This window comes from Pithys albifrons, chromosome 3 (assembly GCF_047495875.1).
Source record: "Pithys albifrons albifrons isolate INPA30051 chromosome 3, PitAlb_v1, whole genome shotgun sequence".
Taxonomy (NCBI): domain Eukaryota; kingdom Metazoa; phylum Chordata; class Aves; order Passeriformes; family Thamnophilidae; genus Pithys; species Pithys albifrons.
The window spans coordinates 45,659,979-45,684,069 of record NC_092460.1 but is presented as its reverse complement, the minus strand read 5'-3'; the positions used below and the strand labels follow the sequence as shown (position 1 = coordinate 45,684,069).

Below are 24,091 nucleotides of genomic sequence, written 5' to 3'. Positions count from 1 at the left end.
AGGCATTGGTGGCATTATAGGAAAAATAAACCTAGTACAGTTTGCCATAGCATATTAACAATAAAACCCCTGAGAAGAAAACTTCAGTGAAAACATACCCCAGAACCCAGGACAAAGGTTGCACTTCAGCACTCTGGTTTTGGTAATCTGAGGAGCTTTCAGCTTGTAATCATGGTTGTGCTACTAATGCTTGTGTTGTGTCAGAAACAGTCAAGTTCAAAGGGTCTGGAAATTGCAAACAGGAGTGGGTACCACCAGGGGAGAGAGCAGAGTGCAGTTTCTGTTCACTCTGCTATTAAATTCATTATTTAAAAGAAATGTCACAAGAAACAAAAAACAAAAAGGAGAGGAGACGAGGAGAATAAAACTCTAACAATCTCAACCAAAAGTAAATTAAAGAATTAAGCAAAGCACTTGCCAAGAACTATTTCCATCTTAGCTCAGGGTTCCAAATCAACACACAGCCCTAAATAATGAACTCGGCACTCAAGAGCCACATAAAAGAAAGTGTTTTGTACAAGTAATACACAGTTCCAACAACCACACCTGGAGTTCAGGTTTGGTCTAAAACAAAGCTGTCCTCCCTCACCCAAGATCATTACCCAGGTTTAGTGCTCAGCCTATGTATGATGCAGATGAACAATACCTAGACAACCACAACTGTGATGTCTGCCTGTATTAGAGGGGATTAATTCACAAATGAAAGGGTGAATGAGTTAATTCAGAACTAATGACAGAGTATTTCCCAACACAGGCGTCCCTGCAACAAACTGCTGGGTTTTGATGTGCCACCACTGACACAGAAAAAGCAGCTTGCCTGGGTTGTTGACAAAGAGCAGCTCAACTTCTGCATGCTGCTTCTTGCCTGGCATGTTGTCCATGAGCTTTTGGACACAAAAAGCACTTGGCAGAACTCAGTGCAACCTCCTTCATGCAAACGTTATCATTTTCAACATGAAGTTACAGTTATTTTCATGTTGTCCATGAGCTTTTGGACACAAAAAGCACTTGGCAGAACTCAGTGCAACCTTCTTCATGAAAACATGATCATTTAAAAAATGAAGTTACAGTTGTGTTCACACAATGAGCCTCACATTAGCAATGTACAGCATCCCTTAAACTACAGTGTTTCTCCCAGCTGCAGATTACATGAAATCTCATGCAGAATGATGAGGTATTTGCAGGTGAAGGTCAGTGACCAGTAGTCAATTCAAGGAGCAGCCAAGCACAGCTGCAGTTGTACTGATGTTCACACGGGCACCTGCCTTGTCAGTGCATCCCTTATGACTTCTTGAATCAAAGTTTTCTTTAAGCATATGTACAACTAGAACATATTAGGCCTTTTTTTTTTAATAACTTCTATCAAAGCCTGGTATTGAAGAAAATGGTAGAGAAAACAATCTAGATGGTCCCAAAAAGCATCAGCAGTGCTGTGTTCTATGGTTTCTTGTTCAAAAAACAGCTCATGGTCTGGAGAAAGCAAAAAGCCTTTACATCCTATTCCATGGCAAGCAGGGGAGGGGGGGATTGTGCCCCTCTGCCCCACTCTGGGGAGACCCCCCCGCAGAGCTGCCTCCAGCCCTGGGGGCCCAGCACAGCAAGGACATGGAGCTGTGGCAGCCAGGCCAGAGGAGGGACACCAAGATGGGCAGAGGGCTGGAGCAGCTCTGCTGGGAGGAAAGGCTGGGAGGGTTGGGATTGTTCAGCCTGGAGAAGAGAAGGCTTTGGGGTGACCTCATTGTGGCCTTGCAGTGTCTGAAGGGGCTACAAGAAAGACAGAGAGAGACTATTTACAACAGCCTGTAGTGACAGGACAAGAGGGAATGGCTTCAGACTGACAGGGAGCAGGCTTAGATTGGATATTGCGAAGAAATTCTTCCCTGTGAGGGTGGGCAGGCCCTGGCACAGGTTGGGCAGAGAAGCTGTGGCTGCCCCATCCCTGGAAGTGTCCAAGGCCAGGTTGGATGGGGCTCTGAGCAACCTGGAATAGTGGAAGGTGTCCCTGCCCATGGCGGGGGGTGGAAAGAGATGATCTTTATGATTCCTTCCAACCCAAACCATCCTCTTATTCCATTAATTTTACCATATGGTCCCCAGAATGAAGACCCTGCATGAACCATCATGATATTACTACCTCAAAATAATCATCAAGAATTTCTACCTATTTTCCAAGACAGCAACTGACATGCTGTTAGAGAAGTAGGTCTACATTTACATCTCCAAAGCACACTTGCATTGGCACACAAGGCCAGTGCCAAGGTTAACAGGTTAAGTTCCCACCCACAGCTCCCTAAGCACACAAATTTGGGATTGATGTAAATTAAATACAGATTCCATCACAATGAATGGTGATTAAATTAATGAAATACAGGAACAAGGTATCTGACCACTTTTTTTAGACTCTCAAATGACAGAGTTTTAAATTACACTCCATCAAGGTAGTAGGACCCATCTAACTATTATTCACTTCCAAGTTCTGTAGATGCTTTAATATTTGCAGCTGGCACTTTAGACATGAGATATGGGAGTGCTGCTGCCCAAAGTGAAAATAAACTCCAAAGGAAAGCAGCAGCAGCAGCAGCAGCGTTTCTCTGCAACACTTTTGGCAGGACTGTAACCTGAGAGGTCATCAATTCTCTTTTTCAGGACAGAAATTATTCAACCCTTTACTCCCTCCCTAAAGTCCATTATCCCCTACATTTAAAGCATTTCAGGTGCTACATTTTTTTTGTACGAGTGTAGGGTGAGACACCATGAAAATAATAAAATTTTAAAAATATCTGTGCCTTATCTTTTTCATCAAGCTATAAACATTTATGCCAAGCAAGATGCAGATTTTCATTGTCTCCCATGCTTCAGAGCCAGGACCTACAGCAGTGAGTCAGTGCAAGCAGGTGAGTCACTGCCCTGCCCTGACAGGCTAAAGGATCCTGCTTTCCTTCACAAGGCAATGTAAAGAAAAACTGTGGATAAAAACTAAGAATTCTTAATGTGTGGAACATGAGTGAAAATGCTCTGCCTTACCAAAGGGACAACTGCACCAGCTCCTGAATCTTTAACAGCACAGACAATTTTAATTAGCCCAGGATGATCTGAACTCTTTATCTTTGAAACATGAAGCTGATATTTCATTTATTACACCATACTTAAGTTAACATCCATAGGAATTAAAAAAAAGCCATTCTGGCTACCTGAGAACTCATTAAATAGCCAAGATTAAGAGATGAAACCCCTTCTGAATAAGAGGTTACGGGTTTGTGTTACCCAGATTCCCTAACTCATGCCATGTCTTGCACACACAGGTATGAATTCCACAGAAAATAAAGAATTAGGGGAGGAGTCCGGTCCTAAGAAGAACTACCCACAGAGATATCCAGGCTCCATTAAGGTCTGCTGAGTTCTCTGGGCAGAGCTGCACTCCCAATGTCTTTATCAGGACTGAAGCCTTAGTTTATTACTATTACCCTTGCTCTCAAAAGAAGAGTATATAAAAGTTTATCACAACCTGACAAAACAAAGCCTTGGGTCACTTCATACTTTCAACTGCACGCGGAGGTACCAAATTTCTTTTAGACTCCTAAGCAGGTAAAACAATGTAGAGGAGCAGTTTGGCCAAGATCAGACAGTAAAAGAACACAAAGCAGCCCAGGTCTCTGCTGCAGAAACCACCACTACTGTAGAGGCAGCACCACAGCACTGAAGGTGGAAACAAATCACCCCATTCAGCCACTGGTGCCTCTCAAAGAGGTTCTGCCACCAGATTTCTGAGCCAGAAAGTTTTATGATCACACCACAGCACGCAGCTTTCTTGGACTTATTATCCCTCTTAATGTTGCTATTTGAAGCAGCAGAGAATGAGACTTTGGGATCAAAAATACCACAAGTTTCAAGGGATTCTTAGAGATAAACTACATGATTAATTAAACGTTAAAAACCTTAGTTCATACACTACAAGAATTGTTCCTTTTTCTAATTCTCGTCAGATCTGGTGCTGAGAATTAATGCAACCTCAGAGTCTTTTCTCTCTCAGTGTCTGACAGCCAGCTCTGGACTGGCTTTAGCAGAAATTATTTGGAAGAAGAGATGAATGCAAGAAGAGACATGAATGAATCACAGAATGGTTTGGGTTGGATGAGACCTTAAAGATCATGTAATTCCAACCCCCTGCCATGGGCAGGGACACCTTTCACTGTCCCAGGTCACTCAGAGCCCCATCCAGCCTGGCCTTGGACACTTCCAGGGATGGGGCAGCCACAGCTTCTCTGCCCAACCTGTGGCAGGGCCTGCCCACCCTCACAGGGAAGAATTTCTCCCTATTTCCCAATCTAAACCTCCTCTCTGTCAGTTTGAAGCCATTCCCCCTTGTCCTGTCACTATTTACTTCTTGTCAAAGAACTTGGTGTGATCTTTGCAGATACAGCTCTGGCTGAGCCTTCTGATGTTGTAATAGATATTTGAAACAGCATGGCCAAATCTGTGCTTTATTTTCACAAATACACCCCCCATTTATCTTTGAGGAAAAATACTCATCTGCAATTAAAAAAAAAACCTCTGACAGCTGCATTTGTTTAATTTTAAAGAGAGACAGCTGTACTTTTTGTTCAGTCAAGTGTTGCTCATATTCTCCAGCCAGAAAACCCAAAACCTCCAGCACTATTTTAAGCAAGTCTGCCATTTTAATTATTTGCCACAGAAAAAAACAAAAGTGCAGTTTGGTAAGAAATTCAGGTTTTATGTCTCTAGACTGAAATATTCTTTTTCTAGGAAAGAAACATGTCATTCTGACTACAGAAGATGCATTTGAGTCTCCAGGGTTAAAGAAATCACAATGAAAGCAGCAAAAATCCTCACAGGGGCTGCAGCTGGGAGAAGAACACTCCTGAAGGAAAAGACAAGTATATCTGTGACTCCACTATTTGTCAACACATTCCTTTGGTGGAAGATATTTTTATTTTTCTTATTTGAAAGGAAAACAACCAGTAAAAGCCAATTTAAAAATAAAAATATATCCATAGTTAAACTACATTTGCATAAGCCATAAGCTCACTCTCTTTTAGGATCCCATCTGCTTTTCCTCTCACTATTACAATGATTTTTGGGAGGAGTCACTACACTTACACTCACTCAGCTAAGTCCATATCCTACTTTCCATTACCAAAATGGTGAGGGCTTTTTCTCATGATGAAATAATCACTTCTTATACTTGTTTTAAAAGCCAAATCTTTGTGACTTGCAAGCAGCTTGAGTTTAAAAAAAAAAATCAAGCAGCCCTGGATAAAACTCATAAAAAGTAATATCAAGTGTTCCTCAAGATCCCAGTGGGAGGTGATTTCATTCTCTGGAAACTTCAAACTGAATAGTCATATGTCTGTCTTGAACAGAATTCCAGTGACCAGCCCTCCAGCTAAAACATTTCTAACTCCTCCTGAGTTAATCCATTTTAGCATCCAAAATTAGATCTAATTTGTATTATTCTATCTTGCATTCATTAAATTGTATACATGTATTTTTTAAATAAGCTTTGCTGGGATCACCGAAGAAGACAACACTTCCCTTTTTTTTTTTTTTTTTTTTTGTTTTAAAGAATAAGGGGGGGTTGAGATTTAATTCAAACCCTTTAACTTCAAATGGAAATGAGAAAAGAATAACCCAAAATCCCCTGAAACTCTTACTTGGGGTAGAATCATTTCCTATTCTGCAGTGACCCACAGACAAGCAGCAGGGGAAGGGATCATAATGCAAGAACAGGTAACACAAATATTACCCACCAAGAGAACAGCACCAAGGACTTGAAAGGAATTTCATTTTCTCTGACAGGAATAGATCAAGGAGCATTAGCCAGGCAAGTTGAGAGACAGAACACCATGGCCAAAGCATTAACATTTGGGTTTGGGACATAACTTCCTATAAAAAGGCATATCCCAGCACCAAGCCTAATTTTTTTTTTCTAAAATAGCTGTAGAACATTAAAAAAAAAGTTATTACTGAATTTCCATGACAGGAGGGGAGAGTTGGAAAGCACATAGATGGAAACCTTTTTTGTTGCTCTTATCACAGCAGGGGATCAGGAGACACAGCCCTGCAGTTGATCAAGTGACAGCAAAAGGCATTTCTTGAAATACAAGAAATTCCATTTAAGGCAAACTGAGCACTGGAAAGAGGTGCTGGAGTCTCCACACTTGGCCACATTCAAACCCCAACTGCCCATGGATGGGCCTGAGCAACCTGCTCTGAGCAGCAGATGCTCAAAGGGGTCTCCTAACCACAGTCAATTCTATAATCAGTTTTATTCTCCTATTTTTAAATATAGGATAAAGCTTTTCTTTTTGTATCTCCAGAACAGAGGCAGCTTCATTTGTCCACAAGAAGCGTTTTAACAATGGATGTCTTAATCCAGATATCTTTGGCTTGTGCTTTCCACACTGCATACAGCTGTAAAAGAAGTTAATTTGCAGATATTCCAGACACTGCACTTCAGGCAAATAACACACTTATTGCAGTTCATATTTCAGGCTGGGGTTAGAAAACTGCACTGGGCATGGTGTAGGTTTTAAGTCAAGGACCTGGTAATAAACTAAGAGGGGATAAAATAAAAAGAGCATCTCAAAAAAACTCTGCAGACAGACCAACAGACAGACAAAACAATGCTGAGCGCAGCCAAGCTCTGAGCCTGCTGAAGGAGCCAGACTGCAAAGTGGAAAATGTGGTCAGAGCCAAAGAGGGGGAAGCCAACTCAGACTGGCTCCTTTCCACCCCCAGTGTCAGGTGAGAGCTGGAGGGGTGCATTGGAACAGATTCCCATTCAAATTCAGGTGAAAATTATTCCCGGGGGCTGGTGCCTCCAGCCAAATCAAAGGAGCAGCAGATGGAAAGCCCCACCTGCCAAAGTGCAGGTTTTGTGGTGTGTGACACTGTCTGAGCTGCCCCAGCCAGAGTGACATCATGATGGGTGTTTTCCAGAGAGGGTATTTGCCTCGGGAAGGCATTTCCAAAGGATTCTCTTCATTTGGCTCTGGTTGCAACTGCAATTTATTTCCACATGGAACCGGAATTGTGTGTCCCAGACAAACTGGGGATGTGTCACAGAAAAGGGAGCCAACAAACCCTGTGTGTTTCCAAGGCTGATGGAGTGTTTTCAAGAGTTCAGGCTGATAACTGAGAATGCAGGAGAAAAACCCAAAGAGAAATGACACAGGAGAACATTAAATGACTGTCTAGAACTGGGAGACTGGCAATTTTTGTGTTGTGGGAGGAGGCAAAGGAAACAGGATAAAGACATATGGAAAGTGAGGTAAACAACTAAAGTATCCCAACTACTTTATTATTTCTAAAAATGTATCACTTAATCATTACCAGGAAATTATCATGGCAGCATAATTGTGTCCTAAAGAACCTACAGGCAGAAAATAAGATATGAAACCTACTCAGGAACTAGTTACTATTAAAAAAAAGATGCAACAGCACCACCAGTAAAAGCCCATTTCACAGTTAAATATGAGAGACAAGATTTGAGAGACAAACAGACTTTCTACATTTTTAAATGAAGATTTCAAAGTGATTTGATGCAAACAGATAAACAGATGCTGGCATTGTGTTCAATCCCCTTAAATTCTAAAATCAAAAAGTGCCAGTCTTCTCCTCCATCAGATGCAATAGTTGCAAATGATATTCAGAAGTACACATTTAAATAAATAAACTCAGAGAAATTGCCTTCATGCTTACAGGAAGACTATCTTGTTGACATTCATGGGCCTAAATTGTTTTTAAGTAGAAAATTATTATTTTACCACTGGTTCAGACTGCTCATACAATCTTGCAGAACTGCTGGCATACTGAAAAATGCAAAAAGTTAGCCTTTAAATTATTAATTTATTCTTAGGTAAAATGTAGGCTTTAATGAATAAATTTAATTAACAGCTAAAGCAAATTTTAACATATGAGCCACATTATAAGAATGAGCATAGCAAATACTGAAGGGATGAAGCTGAGGTTTGTTCAGGATGCTCTTAATCCATGAGAAAGATCTGACAAGACTTCCTTGTAGTGGAGCTTGAAAGATTTTATTTTTTGCTTCTAAACTGCTCAGCAAATTGCTAACAATGTACAGTAACTTCCAAACTCCTCCTGTACACCACATAACTCAGTACCAGGGTAAGGGGAGAACCTGAAGGATCTATTTCACTGATCTGTATTATTCCCAAAATAGCTAAAAATACCTACAACGTGCATGATTTCAATGAGCAGCATTAGGAACCAAAAGCCAACCCATTATATTGCACTGCTTTTACATCCTTTGGTACTCAAAACACTGGCAGTTTAGCACCTTTTTTATCCAGGCTGTATTTATGATGACAAACAGCAGCATGTTGTTATTATTTAGAGAATAAACTTGTACTGAAAGTTCATAGATTTCGAAGTGTTTCTTTCTTTTTAAACTCTCTCTGGCAGGTGATCAAATGCTCCAAGTTTACACTGCACATTGGATTTTCATCCCCATGACACCCTCCCCTCACTGCAGCTTCTCAAAAAAAGCCTCCACCCCATTCCCAGCTGGCAGAGCTACTCACCAATGGCCTGAGCAAGGGCTATGACAACCTCCTGGCATGTTGTGACCTCGGTGACCCCACAGACAATCCTCTGCACTCCATCCACCCATACTTTGAGCTCCATGGTTCACCAGATCATCCAAGAGCCATGAATGCCCAGCAGTCAGGTCATCCTTGCAGCTGGGAACGCAGGGAAGGCAGCAGAATTCCTGCAGCAGCTACAGGAGAGAAAAATGCTGGTTGTCACAGCAAGGCAATACCAAGTCCAAAAATGAACATTTTCATAGAATCATAGAATCAGTTGGGTTGGAAAAGACCTCCGAGATCATCAAGTCCAACCCTTGGGCCTTTACCAGATCATGGCACTCAGTGCCATGGCCAAGCTCAGGTTAAAAACCTCCAGGGATGGGGAATCCACCCCCTCTCTGGGCAGCCCATTCCAATGCCTGAGCACTCTCTCTGCAAAGAAGTTTTTTCTGCTCTCCGACTTCAATTTCCCCTGGCAGAGCTTGAGCCCGTGCCCCCTTGTCCTATTGCTGAGTGCCTGGGAGAAGAGACCAACCCCCACCTGGCCAGAACTTCCCTTCAGGGAGTTCTAGACAGTGCTGAGGTCACCTCTGAGCCTCCTCTTCTCCAGGCTAAACACCCCCAGCTCCCTCAGCCTCTCCCCACAGCACTTGTGCTCCAGTCCCTTCTCCAGCCTCGTTGCTCTTCTCTGGCCCCGCTCCAGCCCCTCAATCTCTTGCCTGAACTGAGGGGCCCAGAACTGAACACAACACTCAAGGTGTGGCCTCCCCAAGGCCACACATCCTCACATTTTGGGGAAACAGGAGCTGGAAATTGCCCAGTGGGAAAGGCCCTGGGGGTGCTGTGACAGCAGCTGGACATGAGCCCAAGGGTGCCCAGGTGGATAAGAGGTCAATGGCACCTGGCCTGGATCAGCAATAGTGTGGCAGCAGGACCAGGGCAGGGACTGTCCCTGTGCTGGGCACTGGGGAGGCCACACCTCAAACCCTGTGTCCAGTTCTGGGCCCCTCCCTGCAAGGAGGACATTGAGGGGCTGGAGCATGTCCAGGGAAGAGAATGGAGCTGGGGAAGGGTCTGGAGCACAAGTGCTGTGAGGAGCAGCTGAGGGAGCTGGGGGGGGCTCAGCCTGGAGAAAAGGAGGCTCAGGGGGAACCTTCTCACTATCCACAACTCCTGACAGGAGGGGGAGCCAGGTGGGGATTGCGTTCTGCTCCAGGGAACAAGGGACAGGATGAGAGGACAAAGCCTTAAGCTGCGCATGGGGAGGTTCAGGTTGGACATCAGAGAGAATTTCTTCATGGAAAGAGTGGACAGGCACTGGAAGGGGCCGCCCAGGGAGGTTTGCAATCCCCAGACCTGGAGGTGTCCAAGGAATGACTGGATGTGGCACTCAGTGCTCTGGGCTGGGGGACAAGGTGGGGATCAATCACAGGTTGGGCTTGCTGATCTCAGAGGGCTTTTCCAACCTTAATGATTCTGTGATCCCACTCTTTAGCAATATCTACCTGTTCTGGAGACACACCAGAAGTTTCATTAGTTTTTATCAAAACAGCACCCAGAGATACAGCACTAAATAAACAACTCCAGAGCAAACTCAACAGTTTCCACCACCAAGTGCCTCTCCTTTTTTTCTGCTGCCTGGATGTCTCAAGGGACTGGTTAGAGATGCTTTCTGTGTTTGTTTAATAATACCGAGCAGGTGGTAGTGCAGCAAAACCAGGGGAGAAATATTTTTAATTACAGCCACTGATGAGAGTCCAACTTTCGTCTCCCTACAGAAACAGCTGCAGGTTCCTATTCCCAACAAACTTGTGCATTTAATATCAAAACCCAGGAAGGAAAGAGAGTAAAACAAGGAGCTGCATCAGGGAAAGTGTTGTCAAAGTGGTTTAGCCCCTGCCAGCACTGTGCTGGTTCTAGGAGGAAAGAGACATTACCTAAAGTCTTATCCCAGGTTTTTCCACAGGCACTGCAATGATACTACACAAAAAAAACCAAGTCACACGACACCTCACCTACTCAGTTTTCATTTTTAAGCATGTCTGGTATACTAGCTCCCCATTACATTTTAAAAAAGAAAACTCTCCATATTTGTGAATGAAATAAAATGGTCACAGGGTTAGGGTTTTTTTCTGAAACAAAGACATTCCAGGAGAAAAAAAATAAAATAAAATCTCTTTTTTGCACTCAAATGCCACTAGAATATAAGTTTGAAATACAAGGAGCTACACTGGGACTTGGGAATCAGCCATTTGCCTTCTGCTGTCTGGTTACCAACAGTCAGGATGCTCAAGGTTTATCTAATGTTAGTGTCTAGATTAATTACTGATCTGAACTTTGCTTTACACTCAGCTTTTCCAAGAGCTGCTTTTCTTCTGCATAAACAGATCCAGAGGCATCACGGCTCACAAAAGGTAAATTTTCTGAGTGGAGCTGCTGAGATGTTTCAAAATTTCAAAAGTTTCGAGGTAAAAATTCCAAGAATTATTGCCTTAAAAACATTAAGCCTTCCCCAAGGCTGAAGGAAAAAACAAACCACCAATAATGATGATTATTCTTAAAAAAACCCCAAACAAAAAAAACCAAACAAATAAAAACAAAAAACCCCCAAACACCCCTAAGCCAAAACCCCCAAATAACTATCCAACAATAAACAAACCAAGAACAAAAAAATCACAAACAAAACCAAATAAAGAAAACCTAATCAGACAGTTGGGCTATTTAGGAAGATTGAGGAAAAATAAATCATGATAATATGATAAAAGAGGCTCATGTATTCAGGTAATCCCATATGGATAAAGAGGTAATTCTTCAAAAATACTGCCTGTAGTTTTAAGCACCAGGAAAACAGATGACACAGGGATAAAGTCAAAGATATTTGGAAATTATCTAGAGGATTAGTGAAGACAGGCAGGGTGGGGTTACACGTGAAAACATGGAATCTGGTGATGCTGATGGATTTAACAGAACTGCACCAGGAGGCAGAAATGGGACAGGAAAAACTTAGTGCTGCTCATGTTTATGGTCCAGCCAGAGCTGCTTTCTCCTGGTGAACATCTCATTTTCCACCAAGAGATGTACCAATGTACTAAAACTAGAGGGGAAAAAGGATTTTTCTTCTAGAAATACTTCATTCAGCAGCTGACAAACACCACCAGTGATCCAGAAGACCTTCCCCAAAAAAGCTGGGGCAGCAACTCACCTCAGAGATGCTCAGCACATATATTGGTGTATGTGTGTGTATCCTGCCCAAAAACTTCCTGCCCCAAAATTTATTGTGTAAATAAAAATTTATCTGTAAATAAATTTATATGTAAATCAACTAAGACCAGATTTCAAATATGCTCGTACAGTCAGTAAAAAAGTGATAGTTTTAAAGAATACCAAGTGAAACAGCCTTTTGAGACATGAGTAAGCACCTGAAACCCCAAAGATAAGAATTTTCCCCCTATAAAACTGCATAATTCAAAGCATCTGCACAGTGTGCAAATACAGAAACACTTCAATAAGGTGACACTATTTTAATGTACCAATAAACTAAAAAAAAGTCTTTTACCAGTCTGTAATATAAGACTGACTGAGAAAACACCTACCAGGCCCCATCAGTGACCTCCCCTGGTTATTCCTGGACCAGTTGCCTTCACAAACAGACCTCACATTCCAAGCCCAGCTGTAAGAACTCTTTTAATTAACTCAATATCTTGCTGAGGGTGGAACAGCTCAGAGTTCCTGGCACAAGCCAAGCCATCTCTCCATGTGACAGTACACACGTCAGCAAAGCATCCGACAGCTCTAATTGTTTTGCTGTCTGTCCACATCCAAAGTATTATCTCCATTTAGCAAGCCAGCAAGGGCATTTTTCCCCCCAGTCAGCACAGTCTTGTGTTCAGTGCTGGTCAGATTTGGTCATCTGTTTTCCTGCCACCCATCTTTAAAAAAGATCAGAGTAAAGAGGGGCATCGTGTAATAACAGAATATTTGCTGACGCTTCCAAGCTTGGAACCAACACTCACCAAAGCTGGAAATGATCTGAGCAAAGTGCTTTGAAACAGTTCAGGCTCAGGGGAAACATTCCCTGGTCATTTCTTACAGGATAAATGGTTTTAATAGACTAAATAGGGATAAAAAAAAACAATAAAAACCTGTAGTAAAACAACACACAGGGCTGAATTAAAGGAGTGTGAGAATGAAAGGATTGTCCAGGCAAGTGGTGCAGTCACCACCACTGGAGCTGTTTAAGGAAAGACTGGACATGGCACTTTGGTCTAGTTGACAAGGTGGTGCTTGCTCAAAAGGTTGGACTCCATGACCTTAGAAGTCTTTCCCAACCTCACATGCCCCACAAGTGCCCATGGGATTCCTTTGGGGACCTGGCACTAAGAACATACACACACATCTGAAATGGAGGATCTCTGAGCTGAAATCACTGTCTCATTGTAGCTTCTAAGTAAAGCTCACCTATAATAAGTGAAAAAAAAAACATTTAGGACTGGCTTGGTTTCTAGGATTGAGTAGCACAAGTTTACATGGAGGTCTGAAAACCAACAAAACCTTCTGGCCACATGCCTATCTCTGCTTCCCAATTATAACTCTGCAACACCTTTTTATTAGCATTTGGTTTTCCTTCATATGTATTCAGTTCTTTTTTTCCTGATAGTTAATTTGCATATCAAGCTTATTTGTCTGTCCACTAGGGCCACCTTGACAGCCACAAATGTGTGTTTTGACCCAAAGCCTCTGTCCAGAATGCACACTGTGCTTTTGCATTACAGGAGACAAAATAATCCTTACCTCCAACTCTGTACAAATTTCTTTCTGAAGTCAATGGAAGGGATTGGAGGGGAAAATCTTCCTTCAGGTTTCTCAATTCTGTAAGTTCAAAACCAGTTGGTCTCATGCTATTATTTTTGCACTGATTGGGAATAGGAGTGCAAAACTGATGTACTGAGAGGCACACAGAGCTTTTCCCCAGTCTGTCACTCAACAGCTCCAGAGTGACACTCAACTCTGACTAGAACCAAGCCCTGGAAATCTGGAATCCCCCAGGTACTTTTTCCCTCCACCTGCTTTTTGTTCTCCACTACCTTGCCTGAAGCCTCCTCAACTGCCATGGATGAAACATTTCCCTAAACATCCTTTTTATCCTAATTGGCTGATGGTATCTTACTCTTTCAGATATTCACTTCAGTTTTTAAGTGACAATAAAATCCAACACACATATATATACACACAGACATATATATACACATACATATACATACACATGTATGTGTGTGTGTGTGTGCATATATATATATATATATATATATATATGTATATATATGTTACGGTTACCTCTCCACAGCTGGTTTACAAAACACAGAAAAGGCTGAAGCTCCACAGCAGAAAGGCAGAACTAAGTGCAGAGGGCATTGCTTACATTTAAGACACAAATATTCCAAGCAGATGTTTGTAAAACATCTTAGCATAAGATCTAAGTCATGAGAAACTCCCACAGTTAAAAATTAAGAAGCTGATTTCACCTTGTTTCCAATCTTTGGAAAGTCCGCACCACCTGAAAGCATCATGCACCTCAAATCAGGGTTAAAAATCCTGCTGCAGAATTTGGACCAGCCAGTTCAGTAACTTTCTGCTGCCCCAACAAAGAGCCAGCATGTTGTTCAGTACACTTAAAAAGTCAGCACGCTTTCATTCATAATTAGCTCTAACCACACAGCATTGGGAGCTTGGCATTTACCCTTTATTTTTCATTCTCTCTGCACTATGGCCAAGTTGTGCTCCTTGTTTTTCCCTATTATGACACCAGGTAGGGCACTGGACAGGCAGGCAGGCAGGCAGCTTTTGTTCCACTCATTAATTAATAAGAATAGTTAGTCAGTGCCAGTTGGCTTGATTAGAAAATACCAAACAAACAAGAACAAATAAGGCAGCCCAGCTACCCACAAAGAGCTTATAAACCACCCAGAAGAGCAGGGACACATTTGGCGTATTCTCCCCACCGTAAGAATCCTGGTGTGGAGCAAAGCAACATTTTTCCAGATGGAGATGACTGCAAATACAGAATTGGCAGCTGGAAACAAGCTCACTGGTATTTTCCAAAAAAACCTCCTCCCTCAGACGGAGGAAGAAGAAAATATCCTACAAGACAAGCAGCTTCCCATCAGATTCAAGTCAAAAATATCAAGCGAAAGTCTTCTGAACACAGAATTTTATCAGAAAGGAACAGGTGGTGGTTTTGAAATCAGCACATAACTTCCTTTGAAAAGAAAGTGTTTATACAGAGGCAGCATCCCTTTTTTTTTTTTTGTGGGACTAACACTCATGGAGTGTTGTTTTGTTATTCCCAAAGAACCCTCTGAGATAATGAGCACTGCCTAAACCAAAAAAACCAGAGGTCCCACAACCATGAAGATGACAGAGTTGAGAACAAGCTGGAGAGAGACTTGAAGACCAAGGAATTTTTCATGAGAACGGCCAAAAGATGGTGTAACACATCTCTGTGTGAATGCAGATGCCACAAGAGATATCCAGACACACAAAATACCTGGGAGAGGAGAGGACAGCACCAGTACATGAGTCTGCATAAACCTTAAGAGTACAGGAGGTTGTTTCTATCAACTGTGACTGCACGAAATTGTGCCTCTGGACAACCCAAAATTCCCCAGAAGTCCCAAAGTCACAGTTTCCCAGACAAACTACGAGTTGATTTCCATCCAAGAACCCTCAGCTGCCTAGAACAGGAACTGCTGCTTGCTTGGCAGTTTCTCCTGGTGCAATTCAGCTAACAATTTGGTAGGAAAAAAGGAGGGAAAGAAACATTGTTTTGAAGCAGGAGATGCTACAACTGGTATTTTGCCTAATTACAGAACATCCCCAACCTCTCCCTGAGCTACAATCTCTCCTCCAGCTGCAATCTTTACAGCACAAAAAAACCCCCTAATTGTCAGTCTTCTCTTTGTATTGGTGAGAATCATCCAGAAAGAATTAATTTGTTTTCTTTTGAAGGTTGGGGAGTGATAAGAGGAGGTAAAGCTTTTCTCCAACCCTTCTCATCATTTTTTCAAAGATACATTTTGTTAATGGACTATCTAGTTACTAGTTGAAATAATTCTTCCACCTTGAAAATTGTACTTTTTATCTTCAGTATTTTAATTCTCAGAATGCTCTCTGAGTTCAGGAAGTGAGCTTGTCTTCAAGAACATCTTTATCCTGCACATGATCAAAGACCGTGTGGAAAATTCATGTGCCTTCATAGAAAACACAAGGGATTAGACCCAGCCAGCATGGGTTTAGGATGGGCAGGTCCTGTCTGACCAACCTGATCTCTTTTTACGATCAGGTGACCCACCTGGTGGATGAGGGGAAGGCTGTGGATGTGTCTATCTGGGCTTCAGCAAGGCCTTTGATACTGTCTCCCATAATATACTCCTGGAAAAGCTGGTAGCCCATGGCCTGGACAAGTGTACCCTTTCCTGGATTAGGAGCTGGCTGGAAGGTCGGGCACAGAGAGTGCTGGTGAATGGAGCTGCATCCAGCTGGTGGTCAGTCACCAGTGGTGTTTCCCAGGGGTCTGTGTTGGGTCCAGTCCTGTTTAACATCTTTATTGATGATTTAGATGAGGGGATTGAGTCCATCAGCAGAAAATTTGCTGATGACACCAAGCTGGGAGGGAGTGTCGACCTGCTGGAAGGCAGGAGGGCTCTGCAGAGGGATATGGATAGACTGGAGAGATGGGCTGATTGCAATGGGATGAAGTTCAACAAGGCCAAGTGCAGGTCCTGCCCTTTGGCCACAACAACCCCCTGCAGTGCTACAGGCTGCGCACAGAGTGGCTGGAGAGCAGCCAGGCAGAAAGGGACCTGGGGGGACTGAGGGACAGGAAGCTCAACAGGAGCCAACAGTGTGCCCAGGTGGCCAAGAAGGCCAATGGGATCCTGGCCTGGATCCAAACTAGAGTGGCCAGCAGGCCCAGGGCAGTGACCCTTCCCCTGGACTCTGCCTTGGGGAGGCCACACCTTGAGTGTTGTGTTCAGTTCTGGGCCCCTCAGTTGAGGAAAGAGATTGAGGAGCTGGAGTGGGGCCAGAGAAGAGCAACAAGGCTGGAGAAGGGACTGGAGCACAAGTGCAGTGCGGAGAGGCTGAGGGAGCTGGGGGTGTTTAGCCTGGAGAAGAGGAGGCTCAGAGGTGACCTCAGCACTGTCTGGAACTGCCTGAAGGGAAGTTCTGGCCAGGTGGGGGTTGGTCTCTTCTCCCAGGCACTCAGCAATAGGACAAGGGGGCACGGGCTCAAGCTCTGCCAGGGGAAATTGAAGTTGGAGAGCAGAAAAAACTTCTTTGCAGAGAGAGTGCTCAGGCATTGGAATGGGCTGCCCAGAGAGGGGGTGGATTCCCCATCCCTGGAGGGTTTTAAACTGAGCTTGGCCGTGGCACTGAGTGCCATGATCTGGTAATGGGACTGGAGTTGGCCCAAGGGTTGGACTTGATGATCTCGGAGGTCTTTTCCAACCCAATCAATTGTATGATTCTACGAAAACAAAGATCCAACCCTCTGTCACAAACACCTCAAAACCTTTCTCAGCCTGGAACCCTTTGGATCTTGACTCGAGTTTGGAGCCACAAGGCTTGGCCCAACTCTGCTCCAAAACATTTTCAAAGCCCCACAAAATGTATGTAAGCAAACAAGGTGAGCCAAGGAAACAGATGGCTTATTAAGCTTCCTTTGTGTTTGGCCACTGCTGAGAACACAACCTTGTGTTTTTAACAGCAAATTTCACACTCTCACACTTGAATTAATTCATCAGGAACAACAACTCTAAATTAGATATAAAAAGCATCTGAACTCCACAGAGTTTGTTGGTAGAAAAACCCAAGGGCATTTTGGACCTGCTGAGAGCAGTCAAGGCAGTTTCAAGGATTTTTGCTTCTACTGACTGGATTTCAGTCAGAGAGTTGCCAAAGCAGAACTTTTGAAAGCTAAGAGCATTATATTTAGGATATGCACCAGCAAATCAAACCAGTATGTGATGCAGCACTTCCTTCAGCTCTTGAGATAGGATGTACTGTGATACAAGGCTGAACTGGAGTCCAGCAGGCTTAGTTACTAAATCTCAGCCCTGAATCTATTTCAGGACTAGGACTAAAGTATCACCTGCAGGTGGTTTTACATGAAGCTCCTTTTCCTCACTTTGTATTCCAGCTGCTAACAAACAAAATTGTCCATGTGGAATATCACAATCCTACCAAAGAGGCTGGAGTGAATGGACCCATCCTAGAATATCAGTGTTCTAGAAAGGGTTGGGTCACAGTTTCAAAAAATATGGAACGGTTTGGGTTGGAAGGGACATTAAAAATTATCCCATTCTAATGGAACACCTTCCACTGTCCCAAGGTTGCTCAGAGCCCCATCCAGCCTGGCCTTGGACACTTCCAGGGATGGGGCAGCCACAGCTTCTCTGAGCACCCTGTGCCAGGGCCTGCCCACCCTCACGCGGAAGAATTTCTCCCCAATATCCAATCTAACCCTGCTCTCTGTCAGCTTGAAGCCATTCCCCTTGTCCTGTCACTCTCGGGTGTTATAAATAGTCTCTCTCCATCTTTTCTGTAGCCCTTTCAGGCACTGCAAGGCCACAGGTCACCTCAAATGTCACCTCTTCTCCAGGCTGAACAATCTCAACTCTCCCAGCCTTTCCTTCCAGCAGAGCTGCTCCAGCCCTCTGACCATCCTGGTGTACCTCCTCTGGCCTCACTCCCACAGGACAGTTGGATGCAGCACAGCAGAGGTTAAGGCAGCAGCTGGAATGCACTTTATTCTGTGGCAGAGGAATATCCTTTTCCACATACAAAGGAGACTGCACTGCATATAAATGCTGAGAGAAATAGCTCAGAAAAAGTCATGTGCATTAAATAAACATCTCCTGATTCATCATCTCATTCACCAGACATACATTTACTGCACTGTAATGTCTTCCAAAGCCCTGTAAGTATTTGTTCCTCATTAGTCTGAAACATACAGAGCATTTGAGAAAGCAGCTTTATGACACAGCGCTTCATTAATAAACAGCAACATTAAGTGCAAGGTACATCTATACATCTCTAATATGGTCTAAAGAGCGTGTGAGAGTGAAAGACAACAACAAGCAGAGGAGTAAGCAAGGATTGCACTGTAGGGGAAATATTTATACAATGGCTACAACACACCCAACTTCAAAGTTGCACCTTGAGATGCCCTGGCTTCAAAGGAGAGAAGAGAGGTCATCTTACACTGAAGGAGGCAGGAAATAAAATACATCTTACAACCGACATTTCTACTTAAATGTGAATTAAGTGAAGTTTTAGAATTCAATTAACATATTGTTTAAATCCACGGAACTAAGAGACAACTGAAATCTCACTGTAATTAAATGCAATTCCTGAAACAAAAATAAGGTGAGGTGCTTTCAACTGAATCAACAGAACTGCTTCAAAAAATTAGAATCTCAAAGCTTTATTCAGTGAGCAGCTACATTATGCACTAAACATTACTTAAGAACTTTCAAGTTGGCAACCCAGAAAAGTCTGCAAGACAGAATGGAGCATATTTCTACAAGGAGTCTTTAAATCGTTAATTAAGATAAACGAGTGGGGGGAACCCATCACTTGCTAAAATTTACACTTGGCTATGCTTACTTCCATATCTCCCCAGGCACAAAAGGACTTCTTTGCTTCTTCTATTCTCTATTTATAGGACTCAGCTGGATCACTTAAGTATTCCCCCTCTCTAGACAACTGGGAGCTTGGCTGATTTTATTAGAGCAAAATCTGAGGTAATTTTCATGGAATCCCAGAATGGCCTGGGTTGGAAGTGACCTTAAAGCTCATCTCATTCCAACCCCCTGCCATGGGCAGGGACCCCTTCCAATAGCCCAAGGTTGCTCGTTTTGAAGAAACTCTTATGAACTTCATATTTCTAAACCACTAATTCTCTTTTAAGTTTGGCTAAATTTCAAAGGTCCAAAACTCACTGGGAGGAGTGAGAAGTGTAGCGATGAGCAACATCCCTCAAAACACACCTCCCTCCCCTTGGAAGCCTTACAATCATCATGTCAAGCATTCCTAGAATGACCCAGCAAAGAGCTCTCCAGGAAAAACAGGATTGTATGCCAATTATCTGTCAGCAATTAAACAGAAGTCACAACCTGCAATGCCAATGGAAATGGATGTCAGGTCAAATTCAACAGAGCAAAGGAGGGGGGAAAGGGGTTTTCCTTTACCTATTCCTACCTTCTGTCTCTGTGCAACAATCTTTAATTTGTGTTTCCAGATAGCACCTATTTTGTACCTTTCTGAGGTGCAGCTTTCCCCACTGGCCATGCAGTTCCAGGTTTCATCTCCACTCTTAGTGACTCCATTCTCCTCCTCACTGCACCCTCAGCAACCTCAGCCAGAGCCACAATCTCAGGACAGATTTCTGGAGACAGCAGAGATCACAGAGCAGCTTTCTCTAGTACACTGAATATGATCCATTTACTGTCATTCAGGAATTCCTTCCACACCCATCTCTGCCCTTCTTATTTCACATGCATTTTCCCAAGTGAGCTCTAACACTTTATGGTTCATTTGTAAAATTCACCTCAGACACACACAGAGGAGAAACTCTGGGTAAATCTCATTATCCTCCTGCAAATTCTCCCTTATCCCACTTCTGTGGAGTGCCTACTCACACAAAAAGGACCAGCATGGTGTGTCCCTGCTGCTTCTCATGCTAATTGGGCTCACTCCACTCATCTCCACGTGCCCTACACAGCTTGGGTAGGGCATCCTTTCTTTTTGGGTGTTTTGTTGCCCTTTAGGGATGCCAAGACCAACACAGTTCTGCTTTAAGTAACTAGAAAGCATCTAGAAGATGGGCAACTTAATGGAGCCTTCTGGAAGTAGGTTTGTCCTTCCAGAAGGAATTTTCATAGAATCATAGAATCGATTGGGTTGGAAAAGACCTCTGAGATCATCAAGTCCAACCCTTGGGCCAACCCTTTTACCACCATTCCTCTACTCATGGTGGATCTTCACCGTATGTTTCTGAACTTCTGGGATAGCTGGAATGCCAGACACTGGTACTGAAGAAAACATAGTCTGGAGAACCAACAGCAGCCCTGAATGAGTTAATAGGTTAAGGATTATAGAACTGGATTTAGCCTGGGAGGTTTTTCTTTAAATGAGAAGTGGTTGCTGGGATTTTTTACTCTTTATTGATATGCAGTTATGGAAGTATAAAATACCAGGTAACATTAGGAGGCCAGAAGGGTTTATTAAGCACAATTACCTAGCAAGCAATCTAAATCCTGGAGAGAACTCAAGGGGAAGTGCCCACAGAAAGTTTGTGCTAATCATAAGCTTGTGAGCAAATAAAGACTGAAATTATCCAAAACATAAAGCATTCATGAGTCCAAGCATCCAAAACATGACATTTAAACTAAAAAAAAAAAATCCACAAACAATTACATAAGGATCAGAAAAGAGAATTAAAGTTTGGTTGGCTGGGGTTTTTTCTAAAGCAAACTGAAAAGCCACAATAAACATCCATGTCCAAATTGCCCACGTGCTTTGCTTCTAAGTGTCTTTATCAAAAAGGAGGAATCAATTCTCCTACAGAAGGTATTGGGCATTTGCAATCCTGGGGTAACAGTTCAACAACCTGTGGCTTGGACACTTTAGCAAAAGTACAACAGAGTTTTACATTATAAGAGTATAAATGCAGGCCCATATTTAAAAAAGGGGGAGAAAATCCCCCCAAATCATTCAAGTCCTGCATTATTGAAGAGGTGACAATAAAGGCTTATAATTTCAATAGCAGCTAATTTAAGATTATTCATCTAGCACATGTTTCTCTGTGTTTTATCTCTTCCAGGGGCTTTTATTTCCACAAAGTACCAAGGATTCAGGCTCTGCAACTTCAGTGGAATCCGACACCTCAGATGGAGTGGCCCAAAACAGATGTATTCCAGTGACTCAAAAATTTTGTCTCATTTGCTAAAGATTCCCATCTTCTGAAGTGGTATTTTTTTCCTTCAGGTTTTCACTGCATGCTTTCATTTTAAGGGCAAACGACCCTTATGGTAATTATTGAGTGAACTTCAGGTTTTCCAAGGCAATTTAGTCACCTAAAGAACCCTCCTCCTTCTTTCTTCTCTCCTCATCTCAGTCACAGAAACAGCTTCCAGTGTCACCATCCTCCCCCCAAAATGTACTGTGCCAAAGTCCAATAGGCAAAGGAAAAGCTTGGGAATCAATCCTTATTTAAGTCTTCAAGATCTTCTCCTTTCCTTCTGCAGCCCTTGGGATGGACAGAGCTGAGTAGCCTCCAGATAAGTAGAATACAGCAAAGTAATAATTGAAGTGTCCCGCTGAGACGGTCAAAAACTACACGATCCCAGCATGGGGAAGAAAACTGGAATACTTTATTGAACACCTGACCACTTTTTAAGGTTTCAGGGAGACACATGCTAATAGGTAGGAAGGGTTATGGTAATTTCAGGAATTTATGGAGGGAAGACAGCAGGGGATTACAACACAATCTGATAACATTCATTCTAGACTCTTTTCTTATATTAAGGCAGGAGACAGCTTATCTTCAAGTTGAGCATTACCAAGACTTCCTTTGTTCTTGGTGATGGAATTTCTCCCAGCCTTCGTTGACCAAGGCTTGCTGTTTGATTTCTAGCTCTTTTTGCTGTAAGCTGGATTTCAGATTCCCACATCCTGCAGCTTGGTGGATGTACAGCAAGAACACACAGTTATGATTAACTTCATACCAGAGTCCATTATATACTAGAGAGGGAATGTTTGCAATAATTTAATGGTTATCTGCTAGAAACCAACCATGGAAAACTGGGCATTGCCAAGGGATTTGCAATGGCAGTTCTTTCCATTTTGTGCTTCTCAGTGTACCCAAACCCATTCAAACCCAGGAGAACTGCATTGCCCAAACCTTTACCATTTTAGAGTGGAAGGTTCTCATGGAAATTATGCACTTGAAGGTTCCCCATGCTCAGTTCCTCTGAAAGGTGTCAGTACTCTGCCTTGTTCTGCAGAAATACAGTGGCACTCCTCTGAAGGGGAGACATGGTTGTTTATCATGTTTATTTGTTTTCTTTCCTAATGAGGTCATAAAATAAACCTTAATTTACAGAGGATGTTTCCCTATAAATTTGAGGGATCCCAATGAACCATGACAACTACATACTGATATAAATAAGAAAAAGCTCATCACAATGTTTCAATTACAAAGTTTTGATTGGTTTCCTCTTTTTGCTCTTACAAGCAATGCATGGATCCCAGAATCCCAGACTATTCTGAGTTGGAAGGGACCCACAAGGCTCATCAAGTCCAACTCTTAAGTCAAGGGCCCACACAGGGGATTGAACCCATGACCTTGGCATTATTACAACCAAGTTTTAACCAACTGAGCCAATCTCAGAGTTCAGCAATGTCTAGAAAAGATAAAAAAGGAATAAAACTGTTCTCAGTGCAAGAAATCTGGTCCCCCTGATTAAAGATCACAGCAAAGTCACTTTTAATGCATTTTTATCACAACCTGAATTTCAGTGCAATTCCCTCCTGGACACACTGACCACCCCAAACTTTGACCTGGAACAGCTCCTATCACTGCCTGAGAATTCCTCTGTGTTTGCAGCCAGCATAGTCAGGACCAGATAGTCTGGATTTCTCTGTAAAATGAAACCATGGATTGCAAGAAGAAAAGCACAACCAAAGACTTCCAGTTTTTGTTTTCATTCCCAAACAATGTCTGCCTGGAGTCAATGCTGCAATATCTGCATTCTTTGTAGGTGGTCAAGCCCATTGTTCTCCCAGGGGAATAAAGAAAAATTCTATGCATGGAAACTTAGGAGTTTCCAACCCTCTATGTGGGAGTGGTCCACAGAGGAGAGAGCCTTTAATTAAAAACAACTTTGGGGCTGAAGTCCTTGTTGAGCTATTTGCTGTTCTTCCCCTTCCAAAAGCTCCTAAAAATAGGAGGCTGAAACGTTTAGGCTGAACTAACCAAATTTAAGGGTTTTCAATGTTAGTAATGCACTTTCTTGGGTTAGTAGTGCTTTAATACCTGGTGTATCCAGAGATAGAATGTAACACCTCCAAGCTATTCCTGAACTGTTCGCTTTCAGTTAAGGCAGATTGAACTGCACCATAAAGCTACACCCATGCTTTGTATCAGAGAGGAAAAAACACAAACAAAAAAACCAAAAAAACCCCATTCTACTCAGTTGGTTAAAGCTCGATGGTAATAATTGGTCATGGGTTCAATCCCCTATGTGGCCATTGACTTAAGAGTTGGACTCGATGATCCTTGTGGGTCCCTTCAACTCAGGACAGTCTGGGATTTATCTGAATTCCACTGCCAGAGCTGGGGTCACAGTGTTTCCATGTGCAAACACCATGGGGTATATCCTGCACTTTGCTGACAAGCAGCAACCTAATACAAGGATTCTGAAGCCTAAATAAACCACCCTGTAATCCACCACCAG

General features: G+C 42.8%; 1 protein-coding gene across 5 annotated transcripts in view; it reads right to left on the bottom strand.

Annotated features, from left to right (window-relative positions):
• RASSF8 (Ras association domain family member 8) overlaps nt 1-24,091 on the bottom strand; it is an 88,632-nt gene that overhangs the window by 18,031 nt on the left and 46,510 nt on the right. For all 5 annotated transcript variants that reach the window (XM_071551605.1, XM_071551604.1, XM_071551608.1 and 2 more), the window contains one exon: nt 8,568-8,764. In XM_071551605.1, coding sequence (XP_071407706.1) covers nt 8,568-8,670 — 103 coding nt within the window. In that variant the 5' untranslated portion in view covers nt 8,671-8,764. The remainder of the gene's footprint in view (nt 1-8,567; nt 8,765-24,091) is intronic.